We start from the raw sequence: 12,589 nt of genomic DNA, 5'->3' as shown, positions 1-12,589 counted from the left end.
AACACCAGTGTCGCGCGGCTGATTTGCTTGCATGAACATCAATATATCAGCTCCGGCCCAACGCCAAAACTCCGCCAAACCATCTGATACGAATTGGACCGTTTTTGCGGACATGTCTCCTTGTTTGCCATCTTATTAGCCTCTAGCTACGCTCTTCTTTCACCTGTGCTGGCTGTTGTGCGAGGACGCGCGGATGAATTAGGCTTTTTTGGTGAAGAAGGCAGGCGATTGGACGTGAACCTTCCGCATCCAGCCAGCATTTCAGTTTCGCACCCGTATCGCGAGAGCCCAATCGCTCATGCGGCCTCATCAGTGATCTGACTGACCCTTGGCGGCGGCAGCCATGTGGCATAAGCATTAAAGTTAGGGATATGGACAGTCCCAGCGATAAAATGCGACGACCCTCCCTCGCCCCTCGACCTAGCCCCAGCAAGGGAGGGTTGGAGGGGGCCATCATGTCAACATGGTGATCATATGTCAATCATGGGAATTGCCACTTGATTGCCGTCGACTAATAACAATGGGAGGCAATTTTACCCTGTCTGTTGTTATCAAGCTATCCTGGACTACCCCTAGCCAATTATCAATAGTCCGTGGCTCGCGTGTAAACAAGTTCTGCGGACTGGTCACCATGTTGCTCCGTGCGCCCAATATCGCCAGATGGTCTTGGAGATCTGGTCGCAGACGGGCCGGCCGCGATGAAGACCGCCATCGTAATACTTCTTCTTGTCGTGGGGAAATAGAATGATTCAATGGCACATTGCTTTGTACAGAGTATATCTGAACAGCCTAATAATGTCCGCACGGTCATCCAGCTTTGACCGCTGGCTTCCTTTTTTTTTTTTTTTTTCCCGGCCTGACTCATTCCAAGCATTCATTCGCGCAATATATCTCGTGAACTTGGCATTATCCTGCAACTCTTCATTCTCGGTCGCTCATCACGTTCCAACCAAGATGTTATATATGAGATAGGAGACAGCTGGCTGACGGTCATTAACACCCCAAGCCTCAACCAATTGCATAAAAAAGTATCGATGCATTCACACCCAGATCTAATCGTATAAAAAAGGAGTCATATTGACTTTCTGTCAAAACCTGGAAATCATTTAACGAGGAGCCCATGGTTGGATTGTCTTGATCTTGTGCCACATGTCCAGTCCATTGTACGGCAACACCAAAGCATAAAGTTAGATTTCGGTCATGTACCACATTAGTCACACGGCCAACAAGACGTTGTTGCTACTCTAATTCATCCGCAAAAGCTGGGATTGAAACACGAAGAGTGCTGAAATCACCTACTACAGTGGCCTACCCAGCATAAGTTATATGTTCATTGGCTGACGACTGGAGCTCGAGACACTGTTCAAGTGTGTATATCCTTTCTTGAGTTCCTGCCTACGTGTAGATTGGTGGTTGCCTATGTCTGTTGTTAATAAATCACCGTCTCGGGGGCATTTATCAATGAGCAGTAAATTCATTTGTTTTCACAACTCAAAACATCAGGTGGAATGTGCATGCATTTTTTATTTTTGGATCGGTGAACATATTTCATGTCTCTTGGATCATTGACAAAAAACCTGCAAGGGCCGTGATCACATCAAACACTGCAAAGTAGGTTATAAACTCTGACCACCAAGGTACAATATGTAAAACCAAAGCATGTTCCAGTCCCCTTCTTTGTGCAATGATGACTTGGCAGGGGGCATATCTCATTCATGCTTTTAACTAACCTCTGGCAAGCACACAATCCAATATTTCTTCACTTGCCCGATAGTAATCAGTCGAGGTGTTTCAGTTACTAAGAAGCATCTTTAAGCTGTCTATCTTCCTACACTACAAACAAAACATGTAACAAAGAGGAACCGAAGGTGTAGCAATCAGATAACGTCTGTTCGACGCTCAAATTCACTCTAGGTAATATTGCCGTCGTCAACATCGGGGCCTTGTCAACAACACATGGTCGTCGGCTTCAGCCTGTCAACCTGCCGACCTCAAAACCTTCATCTCGAGTTGCCTAAATTTTTTTTCTCTACCTTCACGACACAAATCCAAGCGCATTCCCAACAGAAAGATCTTTTTGCGGCTCGTCTGTCACAGACTGATGGCCTGCACCTTCCCAGCTTCCGGAACAAAGTGGTTGCTGCCTACTACATAAGGAGGTGTCCTTTCCTTCGAAACACAACTCAAGATTATTTTCCTCAACTGTCCTTGTTCAACTTCCATCTTCTGCTGACCACCATCACCACTTTTCTTTTTCCCACACCAACCCTTCACAGGTTCGAGTAAATACTCGATTTGATCCTATCGATTGTGTTTGCAGCTTGCCTGTGTCACCTACCCCTTCTTCCCCTCGACTGGCGGCCACGTTCTACACCAACCAAGTAAGTGATGCCGAATCTTCTTCTTCGTCTTCTTCGACCTCTTCATCCTCATTGTCAGAGAACACTCAACCTCAAGCCGGAACCCGCTCTTTCCCATTTGATGACTCTTGAGGCACGTGATTGGCGCAACCGAACTCAAGTGAAATATTCATCCTGCCTCAAGAGCAATTGCCCTTGCCACCTTCACATCAATCTTTCCCCAACAAAATTTACACTCTCGTCTAGTCATACATACTTGACCAACATCATTTCCCTCTCTCTTCTTTTTCCCCATCAACGACCCTGCTGACCTCGTCATCCCTCTGTAGAACCGTGCTCGTCTTCGTGTGAAACAGCGAATGACGTGAAGATGCCTTCTCTCGTCGGCAACACGTCTGCCTTGGCAGACAGGTCGTAAGTGCAGCAAGGCAAAGGCCTCGATGTTGCATGTGTGCCTCAACTGACGATGGGTCTGTAGTAACCAGAACGGTGCCCTACCGCAAACGTGAGTGGCCTGGATGGAAATCACCACTGTCGTGTTTGCTTACAATAATGGAACAGATTCAAGTGCAGTATTGGTGGAGAGTGGAAGCCCAATTCCAGCTTTTCCAACAAGCAACTTGCTAAATGGCGCAGTGCTAAGAGATCTCACAACGATCGCGTCACACCCGCCTCCATTGGCTTGATCTGTCGTGAGCATTCTGGTGAGCCAGCTACAGGTCTGAAGTGCAATGGTCCCTGTGGTCTTTGGAAGGCACGTGACCAGTTCAGCGGTAATCAGAGAAGGAACAACCTCCCCGTAAGCCTCATTGAGAATTCTCTAACTTGATCCATTTCTAACCAACTATGAATCTAGTGGTGCATCGCCTGTACACAGTGGCAAGTCGAGCAAGACTATGACACAGTACCCCTAGCGGCACCCAATGAGATCAATGAAGCTGCGGATGAGCACCAGGGCTTCTCAAATGCTGTGGCAGGTATCGAAATCGATGAAGATGACGACGACGATGACGACGATGATCAAGCTGTCTTCGCTTCAGCCCGTTCGGTCAGGACAGCTGGTACCACCCTGGGCGACGACGATGAAGACGACGACGATGACAGACATTTTGGCACAGATGATGAGGACGACAACTACAATGTTCCCCGTGGAACTTCCGTGAGACATGGCCACTTTTTTGATAACAACTCGGACTCAGACTCGGACGATGCAAGTTCGCCTTTACCTGCGATTGAGAAGTATTTGCTGCTGATAGTATTAAAACCCAGGTCACTGTTTCAAATGTCACCGCAGCTCAGACTCGTCCGAAGGCACCAGCCATGGCAACCAATGTGAAGAAGGCAGCCACTACAGCTACTTCAGCCTCTCGTATCGGTTCTTCCATTCCTGCTCGATCTCAAGCTTCAAATGCAGGTCCGTCGAGCCTCATGGGCAGCAGTGCTCAGTCTGGTCCGCAATCGCCAGAAGCATGGGTCCCACCCCATCTACTCGAAAAAGAGAATATGATGACTCTACGAGAGAACAATATCGTTGAGCGTCATGTGCCAAACTATAGCCAACAGGCTTCTACAGCAAGCTTGACGAGCTACTCGGGTCAACCCCAACCCAGGATCGCTCCGCCTCGAAGACATGCATTCCCTACACAGTCTGGCGCCTCTATCAGCACCCGCGCCTCTGAGCGCAGCTACACCACCACGACGGGAACAGATTATCGCAGGCGTCCCGAGAATATTGCACAGGGTCCCCCAGGCTCACGTCGCGGCGAGGGCACTCCGTCGATCGTGTCCAGCGATTCTCGGGCTGGCCCTGCCATGACCCCAAACACTACCCAGAGGGCGCTCACTGGAAATCGCCAGGCCACTAGTAACCAGTCATTCCAGGCGTACGATGATCAGGGCAATGCTCATCGTCGGATTGCCAACCCCGGGAACTCGGGTCCCAGTGCCCCATCCGCACAGCCCGCCCGAGGTCCTGTAGACCGCGTGAGACCTCAGAGAGGAAACTTTGCCCGAGTTGTAAGTTCTTAGGCTTCATAAGATCAAGTGAATACTAATTTGATGTGTAGGATCAACGCAGAGATTTTGAAATTCGCCAAAGACCGCAGACTGGAGCAGGCGCTTACCACATCGTAGTGTATGATTCTGGCAGTGATGATTCGTTTTAGGCCTCTCCAAAATACCTGGCCTTTAACATCCCCAGATTAGAGGCTGAGATATAAGGGAAAGGCATTGCATCATGATCAGTCAATGTCAATATGCAACCATGGTACAGCCAAAAAGAAAGAAAAAAAGTTCGATGTAGAGAAGGAAAGGCCCTGGGGAGGAAACTGAAGAGACCGCAACGTGTCCAATCATAATCATCACCATCGCGACGACTTTCGCACCATTGTATTCGACGTGGGTGCAGCACTTCATGTTAAGGGTTATCTCTTGTTTCAGCCCATGTGAGAGGCCGATGGGAAACAATGAACCAAAATCGGTGCGCATGTATTCGCCTAATTCGAGAGAAGCTTCCCAAGTGGAGCGCGAGATAGCATCGGAATTTCAGTCATGTTTGAGAGGCAAACATGGACGAAGACGAAACTTCGAGGGGAAAAAAACAAGACCAAAGGTAGATAGTCCTAAAGTATTTGAGACCCAATGCCGATGATCATGAAACCCCCTCCTTGTCCATGGAAAATGTGCACGACAAAATATTACCACATATAGATGGAACCAAAATCAAACATTTGTTTTACGCATGGCCTCAAATTCCATGTGATTTGCCAGTCACTTCTCATCGCCCTATTCTATTTCCCTGTATCTGGAGTGACGTAGCTACCTACCTACTCAATGGCCATTAGGTGGGTTGCACACCAAGCAGCTTTCCGCGGTACATGCTTACCTATACCCCAACAAGCGTCATATTCATCTGTCCGTTACTGCCCAACACTAGTAGCGGAGGATCTCCCTGTCACTCATTGAATGAGCATGAAGAAGCTTTCCATAAGTGTTACATGGCTTTGTGTTTATTAGCCTGGACGCTTACGGTCGCCACCAAAAAGTGACACGAGGCGCATGCTGTGCTCTTGTTTTCCTCTATCATTGACACCTCACCTAGCAGAATTGATCTTGTAATGGGAAACGACAGGCTGACAAGTTGCCCAGCTCCTATATCCGGCATGTCGATTAGCTATGATTCGGAAAGACGTGAGCAAACGTGCTGCCACACCATCTGCTTAAGCAGGGCGAAACCTATGGAGTGCGAGAAAAACACCTAGTGGGAAACTGTGGTTTGACAAATGGTCTTGAAAACTCGGCGGTAAGGTATTTAGGCAGGACCCATCTCACCAGTGGATGGAGGTATCATGTTCGAAAGATGTCATACTGTCAGGTATAGCTGACAGGTAAGCCAAAAATGACAAAAAGCCATGAGCTGAACCCGGCGGACAACGTGCAGCCAAAGACCAAGGCTCACCCCCAGAACCAAGAACAACAACTAGAGGCTTCTGGTCTATCAGTCATCGGCGAGCAGGCAAACCCAGACGAGTTGTATGGAAGACTAGACCTTGTCTTGGGCCTGCATAACCTGTCTCCGCCTTGGACTCCTGTTGGTTCGTCGGTATCTTCACATCAGGATTCTCTGCCCATGACGCAGCAGGCTCCGATAATGTTCGAAAAGACACCGCGTTCAAATACGGCAATAGAAGTCTTTGATACTTCCTTGCACAATCCATTCTCTTCTCGAGACCGTAGCGAAAAGGAAACAGTGAGCCAAGAGGTCGATTGGCTTGATGGATGCAGACAATTGTTTGATGAACATGGCGTTGCGACGCAGAGTCTGGGAAAAGCTCTGCAAAGACTCGCAAAGTATATTGTGAGCGAACCAAACGCCAATTGCTTACATGTCTTCTCATAATCGGCTTGATAGATTGATGAATACGCACCCAAGAAAAGTTTGGTCATCACGCCAGACAAGATTGCAGCTTTCTATACTGCCTACCGGCAAGACTCCGACGTGGTGCCGTTCGTAGGTGGGAGATGACGAATCAAAATATACCTTGGGACAAACGACTGATACATTTTCGCGAATATAGAAATATTTACTTCAAACGCAGTCGATGTCAACGACTGTCTAGAAGACTTTTACGATCGCTTGCGCATTGAGCACCTCCTGATACAAAAGAACATCTGCAGTCGTCCCAGAATTCCGGCACTGAGTGTTGATGGCTTTGCTCGGTACCTGGCCATTTGCGTGCTTGCGTACCCAAATGAGGAGATTCGTCGACTGGATAGGGCATTCGTGGATCTACCTTTGGCGCTGGACGCGGTCGAGCTCAATGAAAGGGCACGCGGCATGCTCAAGACTATCCCCGAGGCATATCTGCCAATCAAGCATGACCGGGTGCTGAGGAGGCGTTTGGATGATGCCTTTCTCATGCTGATGACTGACTTGAAGATGACCAAAAGCATATGCAGAGACCGCCAGTATATGTCGCCCAATGTTAGCCACCGTGGTAGGGAAGCCGGCGACTATTTCTCTATACCAAAATCTAATCCCTTGTCACCCAAATCGTACTGGGCTACAAGGGATGATCGCGTGAGACTGTATAGTCCACGTGAGTCGCAGGCAAAATACATCCCAGGGACACTGCAGACAATCGATGACGACGTCGGACAAGACCGTGGCTTCACCAGATGGAACCGGCCTCAATTCCGTTGGGAGTCCAGTAGTTCCTCGCGATCTGGTGCTTCCGATACGTCCATGGGGGGAAGGCTAAATGTGACCTCTCCAGCGGCAAGAGATCCTCCATTGTCACCGCGGAATGCGCGGTCATTGGATCAATACGGCACGGCCGTGGAAAAGGTTGCCTTTGGCCGAAATGAAAGTCCACAGCTCCGTCTCGACACCGCGTCCGTCCTCAACATTTATCGTCGAGGGCCACCTAGTTCTGCGCCCTCGAGTTATGTCTGCACGCCGTCGGGGTACTCGTCCAAACCACCGATAGACGGCCGCCGTGTCTCTACAGATTCATTGAATCACAAGGTGCAAGAAAGGCGGCATGATGAATTGGCAATCAATGGTCCGCTATCACCTCTGACTGGTGTCAGCCCTCGCCAGACGAGTGCTCGCCCATACCATGAGCGCCAGCGGAGCTCGGAGATCAAACGCGACTCTGCCCGTGGATACCTGGGCGACAAGCACGAAAGCTACATTGAACGGAGCAGTAGTGGTCGAGGCTTTGGTGGAAAACATAATGACTCTCAAGTAAGTCAATTTCAAGTATTGAAACACGGCTCATACAACGGTCCTTGCGACAGCCTTTCAAAATAGCATGTATCCTTTTCTTAAAGCAGCTAATAAACGTCATCACAAGTGGGCCGAACGTGAACGTAAGCGCGACACCGAGCCCGAGAGACAGTCTTCACATCGCCGCTCTCAGCCCCTCCAACGCCCGAATGTCGTGAGGACCGAGTCCAATCGGGACGACCGCGGGAGGTCATCTCGAGATGAAGACGCACACAAGAGAGACCACAAGAAGAGCGAGAAGACGGCAACGGCGAGACGTCATTAGTAGGGCAAGAGAGAATTTCTACATCGAATCTGATTGTACGTTTGTCTGCATCTCTGCGTGAATATTACTGCCATTACAATATGTTATTCAAATTTATAGCGGGTCTGATATATTGGTATTGTGCATCGCACGCAAGTGGTCGATCATAGAAAATACACAAACGCCCGGCCCCCTGGAACGCCAAAAGTGATATGGAACAAAGAGAACCAAAACTTGCTGCAAACATCAGTGAGTTTGATTCAACCCAACAAGCCTCCATCACCCACGCTCCCCAACGAGCGATGAGCAAACTCACACGCGCGCACTGGGCTCATGCTGCTTCTCCTTTGTAAACTGCCTCTCCGTGTACTCGACCGTGTCGCGGGCCGAGGGGACCTTGGGCGGCTCAATATCGCGGCGGAGAATGTAGTGGCCCCAAAAGTAAAAGAACTGCTTGATACCATAACTGTTCAAGCTTCGAAGCGGCACATTGAAGACGGCGTCTAGTTCTTCGAGTGTCTTGCCCTGTTGTGTTGTACGCAACATGTTAGAATAACTTTATCGAAAGAGAAGGGGCATGCGAGTGCTGAAAATACAAAAGCAGAAAACGAACCTTGGTCTCGGGCAGGAACAGCAGAACCAAAACCCAGCCGACAATGTTCCAGGCGGCATACCAGCTGAAGGCGCCCTGACTCGTCCAAGACTGCACAAGAGACGGCCAGGTGAGCGATAGCACCGAGTTGAAGAACCATGTTGTGGCCGTTGCCAGCGACATGCCCAGAGGGCGAATATAGAGCGGATATGCTTCAGCAGAGTATGTAAACGGTACAGGCTAGTTTTGCGGATTAGCTGAGCCAAGGTATCTCTGTTGTGGCGGCTGGTACTTACCCCTTCGCCGGGTGAATAGACAATGCCAAAGAGATAGATTCCTAACGCTATACAGGCGATATGCGCGGTGCTATTCTCTGGGATCCAGAAACTGAAACCCGTAAAGAACAGGAATATGGACATGAGCGGAAACGTGGTGAGCAGCAAGTTGCGCCGACCAAACGTATCTATGGTGTAAAAGGCTGGCAGGGCGAACAGCCAGTTGATGATACCGAACCCGAGCGAGGCGGCAAGGGCAGAGGTTTGGGGAAAGCTGGCGTCAATGAAGATTTGGGTCGAGTAGTAGGCAATGGCGTTGACACCGCAGAATTGTTGCATAAACACTGTGATGCACATTTAATATTCTCGATGCAATGAAATACGAGGCCGACATGGACCAGACAGGATGTGCAGTTATACTTACTGACAATTTCCGAAGCTATCATGGCGTTGCGGTTCCTACGGACCGTGAATAGCTCCAAAAACTTGTTTCTGCCAATATTCATGGCCTCCCTCTCGACTTGCAGCAGCGTATCCATGTAAAAGAGATCGCGGGCGGCCTGAACCTTTTCGTAGCGCAGCTGGCAGATGGACTTGTAGGCATCGGCGTGTCGGTTCTTGGTAAGATACCACCGCGGCGACTCGGGCGTCCACCAGATGAGGACGCAGACAATGACGGCGGGGATGCCAGCGCTTCCCATCATCAGCCTCCAGTTGAGCCCAATGATACCAGACATGTCTGGGACAAAATAAAATGCTAGATCGGCAACGTAACCAATCATTATACCAAAGGCTATCTCAATGATTAGTATGACTCTCCTCGGTTTGTGTAAAAGATTACGGCCGACGTACCCGTCCACATTTGCCACTGCATCACCAATGCACCGCGCAGCTTGGGCGGCGAACACTCTGCAGCAAAGATGGCTGTAATGATAGTCAGCTTCCTCGCTTGACTCTATAACCCGAATTATATTCAAGGGCCACATATTTCTCTACTTACGCGTAGTGGCTGATTTAGGACCAATGCCAAAGCCAAGGAAGAATCTCGCGATAAACATGTGCCACCACGTATTTGTCTAGCGGGAAGAGACCATGTCAGCATCGTTTCGCCATTTATGAGGACATGTAGACACAACTTACAAATGCCTGCCAGAAGCATGCCGCGGCAGAGATCAAACATGATACAAAGACGGTTCCTCGACGACCCCAGATCTTGTTCATGGGCTCAGTGAGCCAGCAGCCCACAAAGGCGCAACAGATATATGGGGCAGCTAGTATAGTCGGTTAGCATGACTGCTCAAGCCCCTTCCTAGTGGGGGAATAGTTCCTGGGGTATAAAACTAACCGTTGACAAGACCCACGAGCCACGAGTCTGGGGAAAGGATGCATTAGCTTGGTTGAATAGTCGCGACAGGCAGACGGGATCCACGTCGTTTGTGGGCGGTAAAGATGACTTACTCCTTTGAGCGAGATCTGCAGGAACCGACTCCTTGTCATCGTCAATGTTGAACTCTTTCTTGTAAAAGATTTGAGCACCATTGACGACTGTCTCATCCATGCCTTGAACAGCGGCACAAAGGGAACAGATACTATTTCCATCGAATCAGAGGAAGTCCTGGAGAAACATTCCATGTTTTGATTAGAGAATAAGCGGTAGTACTTACACAATGACAGCATACAACATCTTTGGGTTTGACCACTTGTGCGTAATCTCGCGATCGAGCACGTCTTTCTCGCGCTCCGTGAGCCCGTCAATCGTGTCATATTTGTTCATGTTGCCCGCGAGCATGGCGCCGAGTCGAAAGGCCCGGACATCCTCTTCTGCCGTGAAACCATGCTTGGCCGAGAACTCCTCGCCCCGGCGGGCGAGCTCCGACGGGCTGAGCCCGGCCAGCGGGTTCTCGAGCTTTGCAGAAGCCTCGAGTCGCTTCTTCTCCTCGGCGTCCAGGTGAGGATTGGTGCCTACGTTGTGGTCATCATTCGAAGCACCCCGGCTCGAGGTATGCTCGAGCTCGGAATGAGTGGCTTCTGTGTGCTCCGAGTCTTTGCGGGTGGGTTTCTCATTGCCCGTAGGCCCTGGTGGAGGAGAAGACATGTTGTCCTTGAGAGATGCAGTGTCTCTTTTGCTCTCAAGCTGCTGCGCTGGTGCTTACAAGCTGCCCAAGTATTTGCCACGGAAGAATGCAGCACACATGTAAGACGGTGTGGTCTAGGAATGAAGGAGAAATGAGATATCAAAACAATGGAAGCACCACGCGGAGTCAAGCGGCCTCTTGTAATAGCATTTGCGAGCCGGTCATCAGATATGAGCATCAGATGTATTCATAATTCCACCCCAGATTGACAGGGGGGAGACAGTCTGTATGGAACAGCCCACCTGCCCACCTACCTACCCCATGGGCGCCAATGATGATCATCCAGGGATTAGCGAGTAATCTGAGATCCCAAAGCACCGGGCACAGCACCATCACCATTGTAGCACTGACTGCATAAGGCTGCCCCAAAGAGCTTACAGGGAAGCGGTCGGAAGGATTCCATAAGACGTCATTGCGTGAGGATGGCGCCAGGATGCAAAACGACAAAAACACCAGCCATTTCGCCTGGCGAACCACGAACCCGCTGGGCTATCGGTGAGGGTGCCGCGTGGAATAGTGAGTATGACGTTCTCCTTCTGGGGGGTCCTGTCATACTCGCTTTGCCGCAATCGGGTTAAGGTGCCGTGAAGCTTTTGGCCATTAGTGACAGCCTTTAAACGGTCAATTTGGGGTTCCGAAGGAATGGTACACTTCAATTCTGAGACATGTTTTCATGACCATTCAAAAAGTCAACAAACACCGCTTTCCCTTGACGTTCTTTATAACTTGTTGCCTGATGTGGAAACACTGCTAAATAGCTTGTCTTAGCCGGACATCGCCAAGTGAAAACAAGCTCTTACTTAGCCGCTGGGTAGGAAGCCGTAGGGAGCGCGGTATCTGTTGCTTTGTCTTCTGTGGGATATTGAATGCGACACTTGGAGACGTGTGGGCAATCCATGTCTGCTTGGTCTGACAATGCCAGCCCTTTCCCCGCGCCTCCAAACTTGGCCAAGGGGATAGAGCCTGGGCACCCGCGAGCCAAGACAGTCGGACTGCACTATGACGAAAGCAGATCCAACGGTATCAAACATTGGCATCAGCAAACATGAGAAGCAATCTGGACTCTGCAGGTGGTGTCCATGCCCTTTCCCGTGAAATCCTTGCAGTCGTATCATTCCTTGTTACTGTAGGTCTTCCACGGAATACGGAACGAGACCCACGGAAGCATACACCCTTGGCAATTGTCAACCTCCAACGAGCTGGCTGAACAGGCAGAAAAGACCTGTAACATATGCCTCGAGCGTAGAGCAGAAGATCTCTGACCAGTTCGGAACTGTTCACATGGAGCATTGTAATGTGTCTTTCATGTTTAAAGATATGAAGGATTCAACTCTGCTTGTACCCGTGAGGAGAACCATCCTCTGAATGCAATCCTGTCAGGGATCTGCAGGACACTACTCATCGGTCATCCATACAGATTGCAGCAATCCTTTTCATTTGAGATGTATCGAGCACAGTGAAGGGTAAAGCACAGGTGTGCTGTGCTCATGCGGAAATGCGAATGACCTCGATCGACTGCTGTTATTACTGGTTCATACCGACGGAAGAGCAATTATATTATCGTAAATTATGAAATCGTGCCAAAGCTTGAACTTCAAGGATATCCGATCTCTATCGAGTCGTTGAAAGAGGCACGGCAATATCGGGTATCTGAAACGCCCAACTCCGATCAGCAATAAATCATAAGCCCTCA

The 12,589-nt window shown here is 49.7% G+C and overlaps 3 protein-coding genes across 3 annotated transcripts; 2 read left to right on the top strand and 1 right to left on the bottom strand.

Moving 5' to 3' along the window:
- Positions 1 to 2,730: 2,730 nt before the first annotated feature.
- On the top strand, positions 2,731 to 4,525 carry PFICI_11259 (uncharacterized protein; the record flags this gene model as incomplete). The annotated part of the gene is made up of 6 exons (XM_007839840.1): positions 2,731 to 2,774; positions 2,839 to 2,865; positions 2,922 to 3,159; positions 3,217 to 3,519; positions 3,630 to 4,376; positions 4,427 to 4,525. 6 exons carry the CDS (start codon positions 2,731 to 2,733, stop codon positions 4,523 to 4,525), a joined length of 1,458 nt encoding a protein of 485 aa, XP_007838031.1.
- Positions 4,526 to 5,757: 1,232 nt separating this feature from the next.
- Positions 5,758 to 7,915, top strand: PFICI_11258 (uncharacterized protein; the record flags this gene model as incomplete). The annotated part of the gene is made up of 4 exons (XM_007839839.1): positions 5,758 to 6,216; positions 6,271 to 6,373; positions 6,458 to 7,608; positions 7,718 to 7,915. 4 exons carry the CDS (start codon positions 5,758 to 5,760, stop codon positions 7,913 to 7,915), a joined length of 1,911 nt encoding a protein of 636 aa, XP_007838030.1.
- Positions 7,916 to 8,206: 291 nt separating this feature from the next.
- PFICI_11257 (uncharacterized protein) lies at positions 8,207 to 10,856 on the bottom strand (the record flags this gene model as incomplete). Its single annotated transcript, XM_007839838.1, has 10 exons — positions 8,207 to 8,419; positions 8,508 to 8,726; positions 8,783 to 9,105; positions 9,186 to 9,554; positions 9,614 to 9,685; positions 9,762 to 9,837; positions 9,902 to 10,032; positions 10,107 to 10,133; positions 10,220 to 10,350; positions 10,426 to 10,856. 10 exons carry the CDS (start codon positions 10,854 to 10,856, stop codon positions 8,207 to 8,209), a joined length of 1,992 nt encoding a protein of 663 aa, XP_007838029.1.
- Positions 10,857 to 12,589: the final 1,733 nt, after the last annotated feature.

This window comes from Pestalotiopsis fici (assembly GCF_000516985.1).
Source record: "Pestalotiopsis fici W106-1 unplaced genomic scaffold PFICI_Scf_8, whole genome shotgun sequence".
Taxonomy (NCBI): domain Eukaryota; kingdom Fungi; phylum Ascomycota; class Sordariomycetes; order Amphisphaeriales; family Sporocadaceae; genus Pestalotiopsis; species Pestalotiopsis fici.
This window is presented reverse-complemented; position numbering and strand designations above follow the sequence as displayed.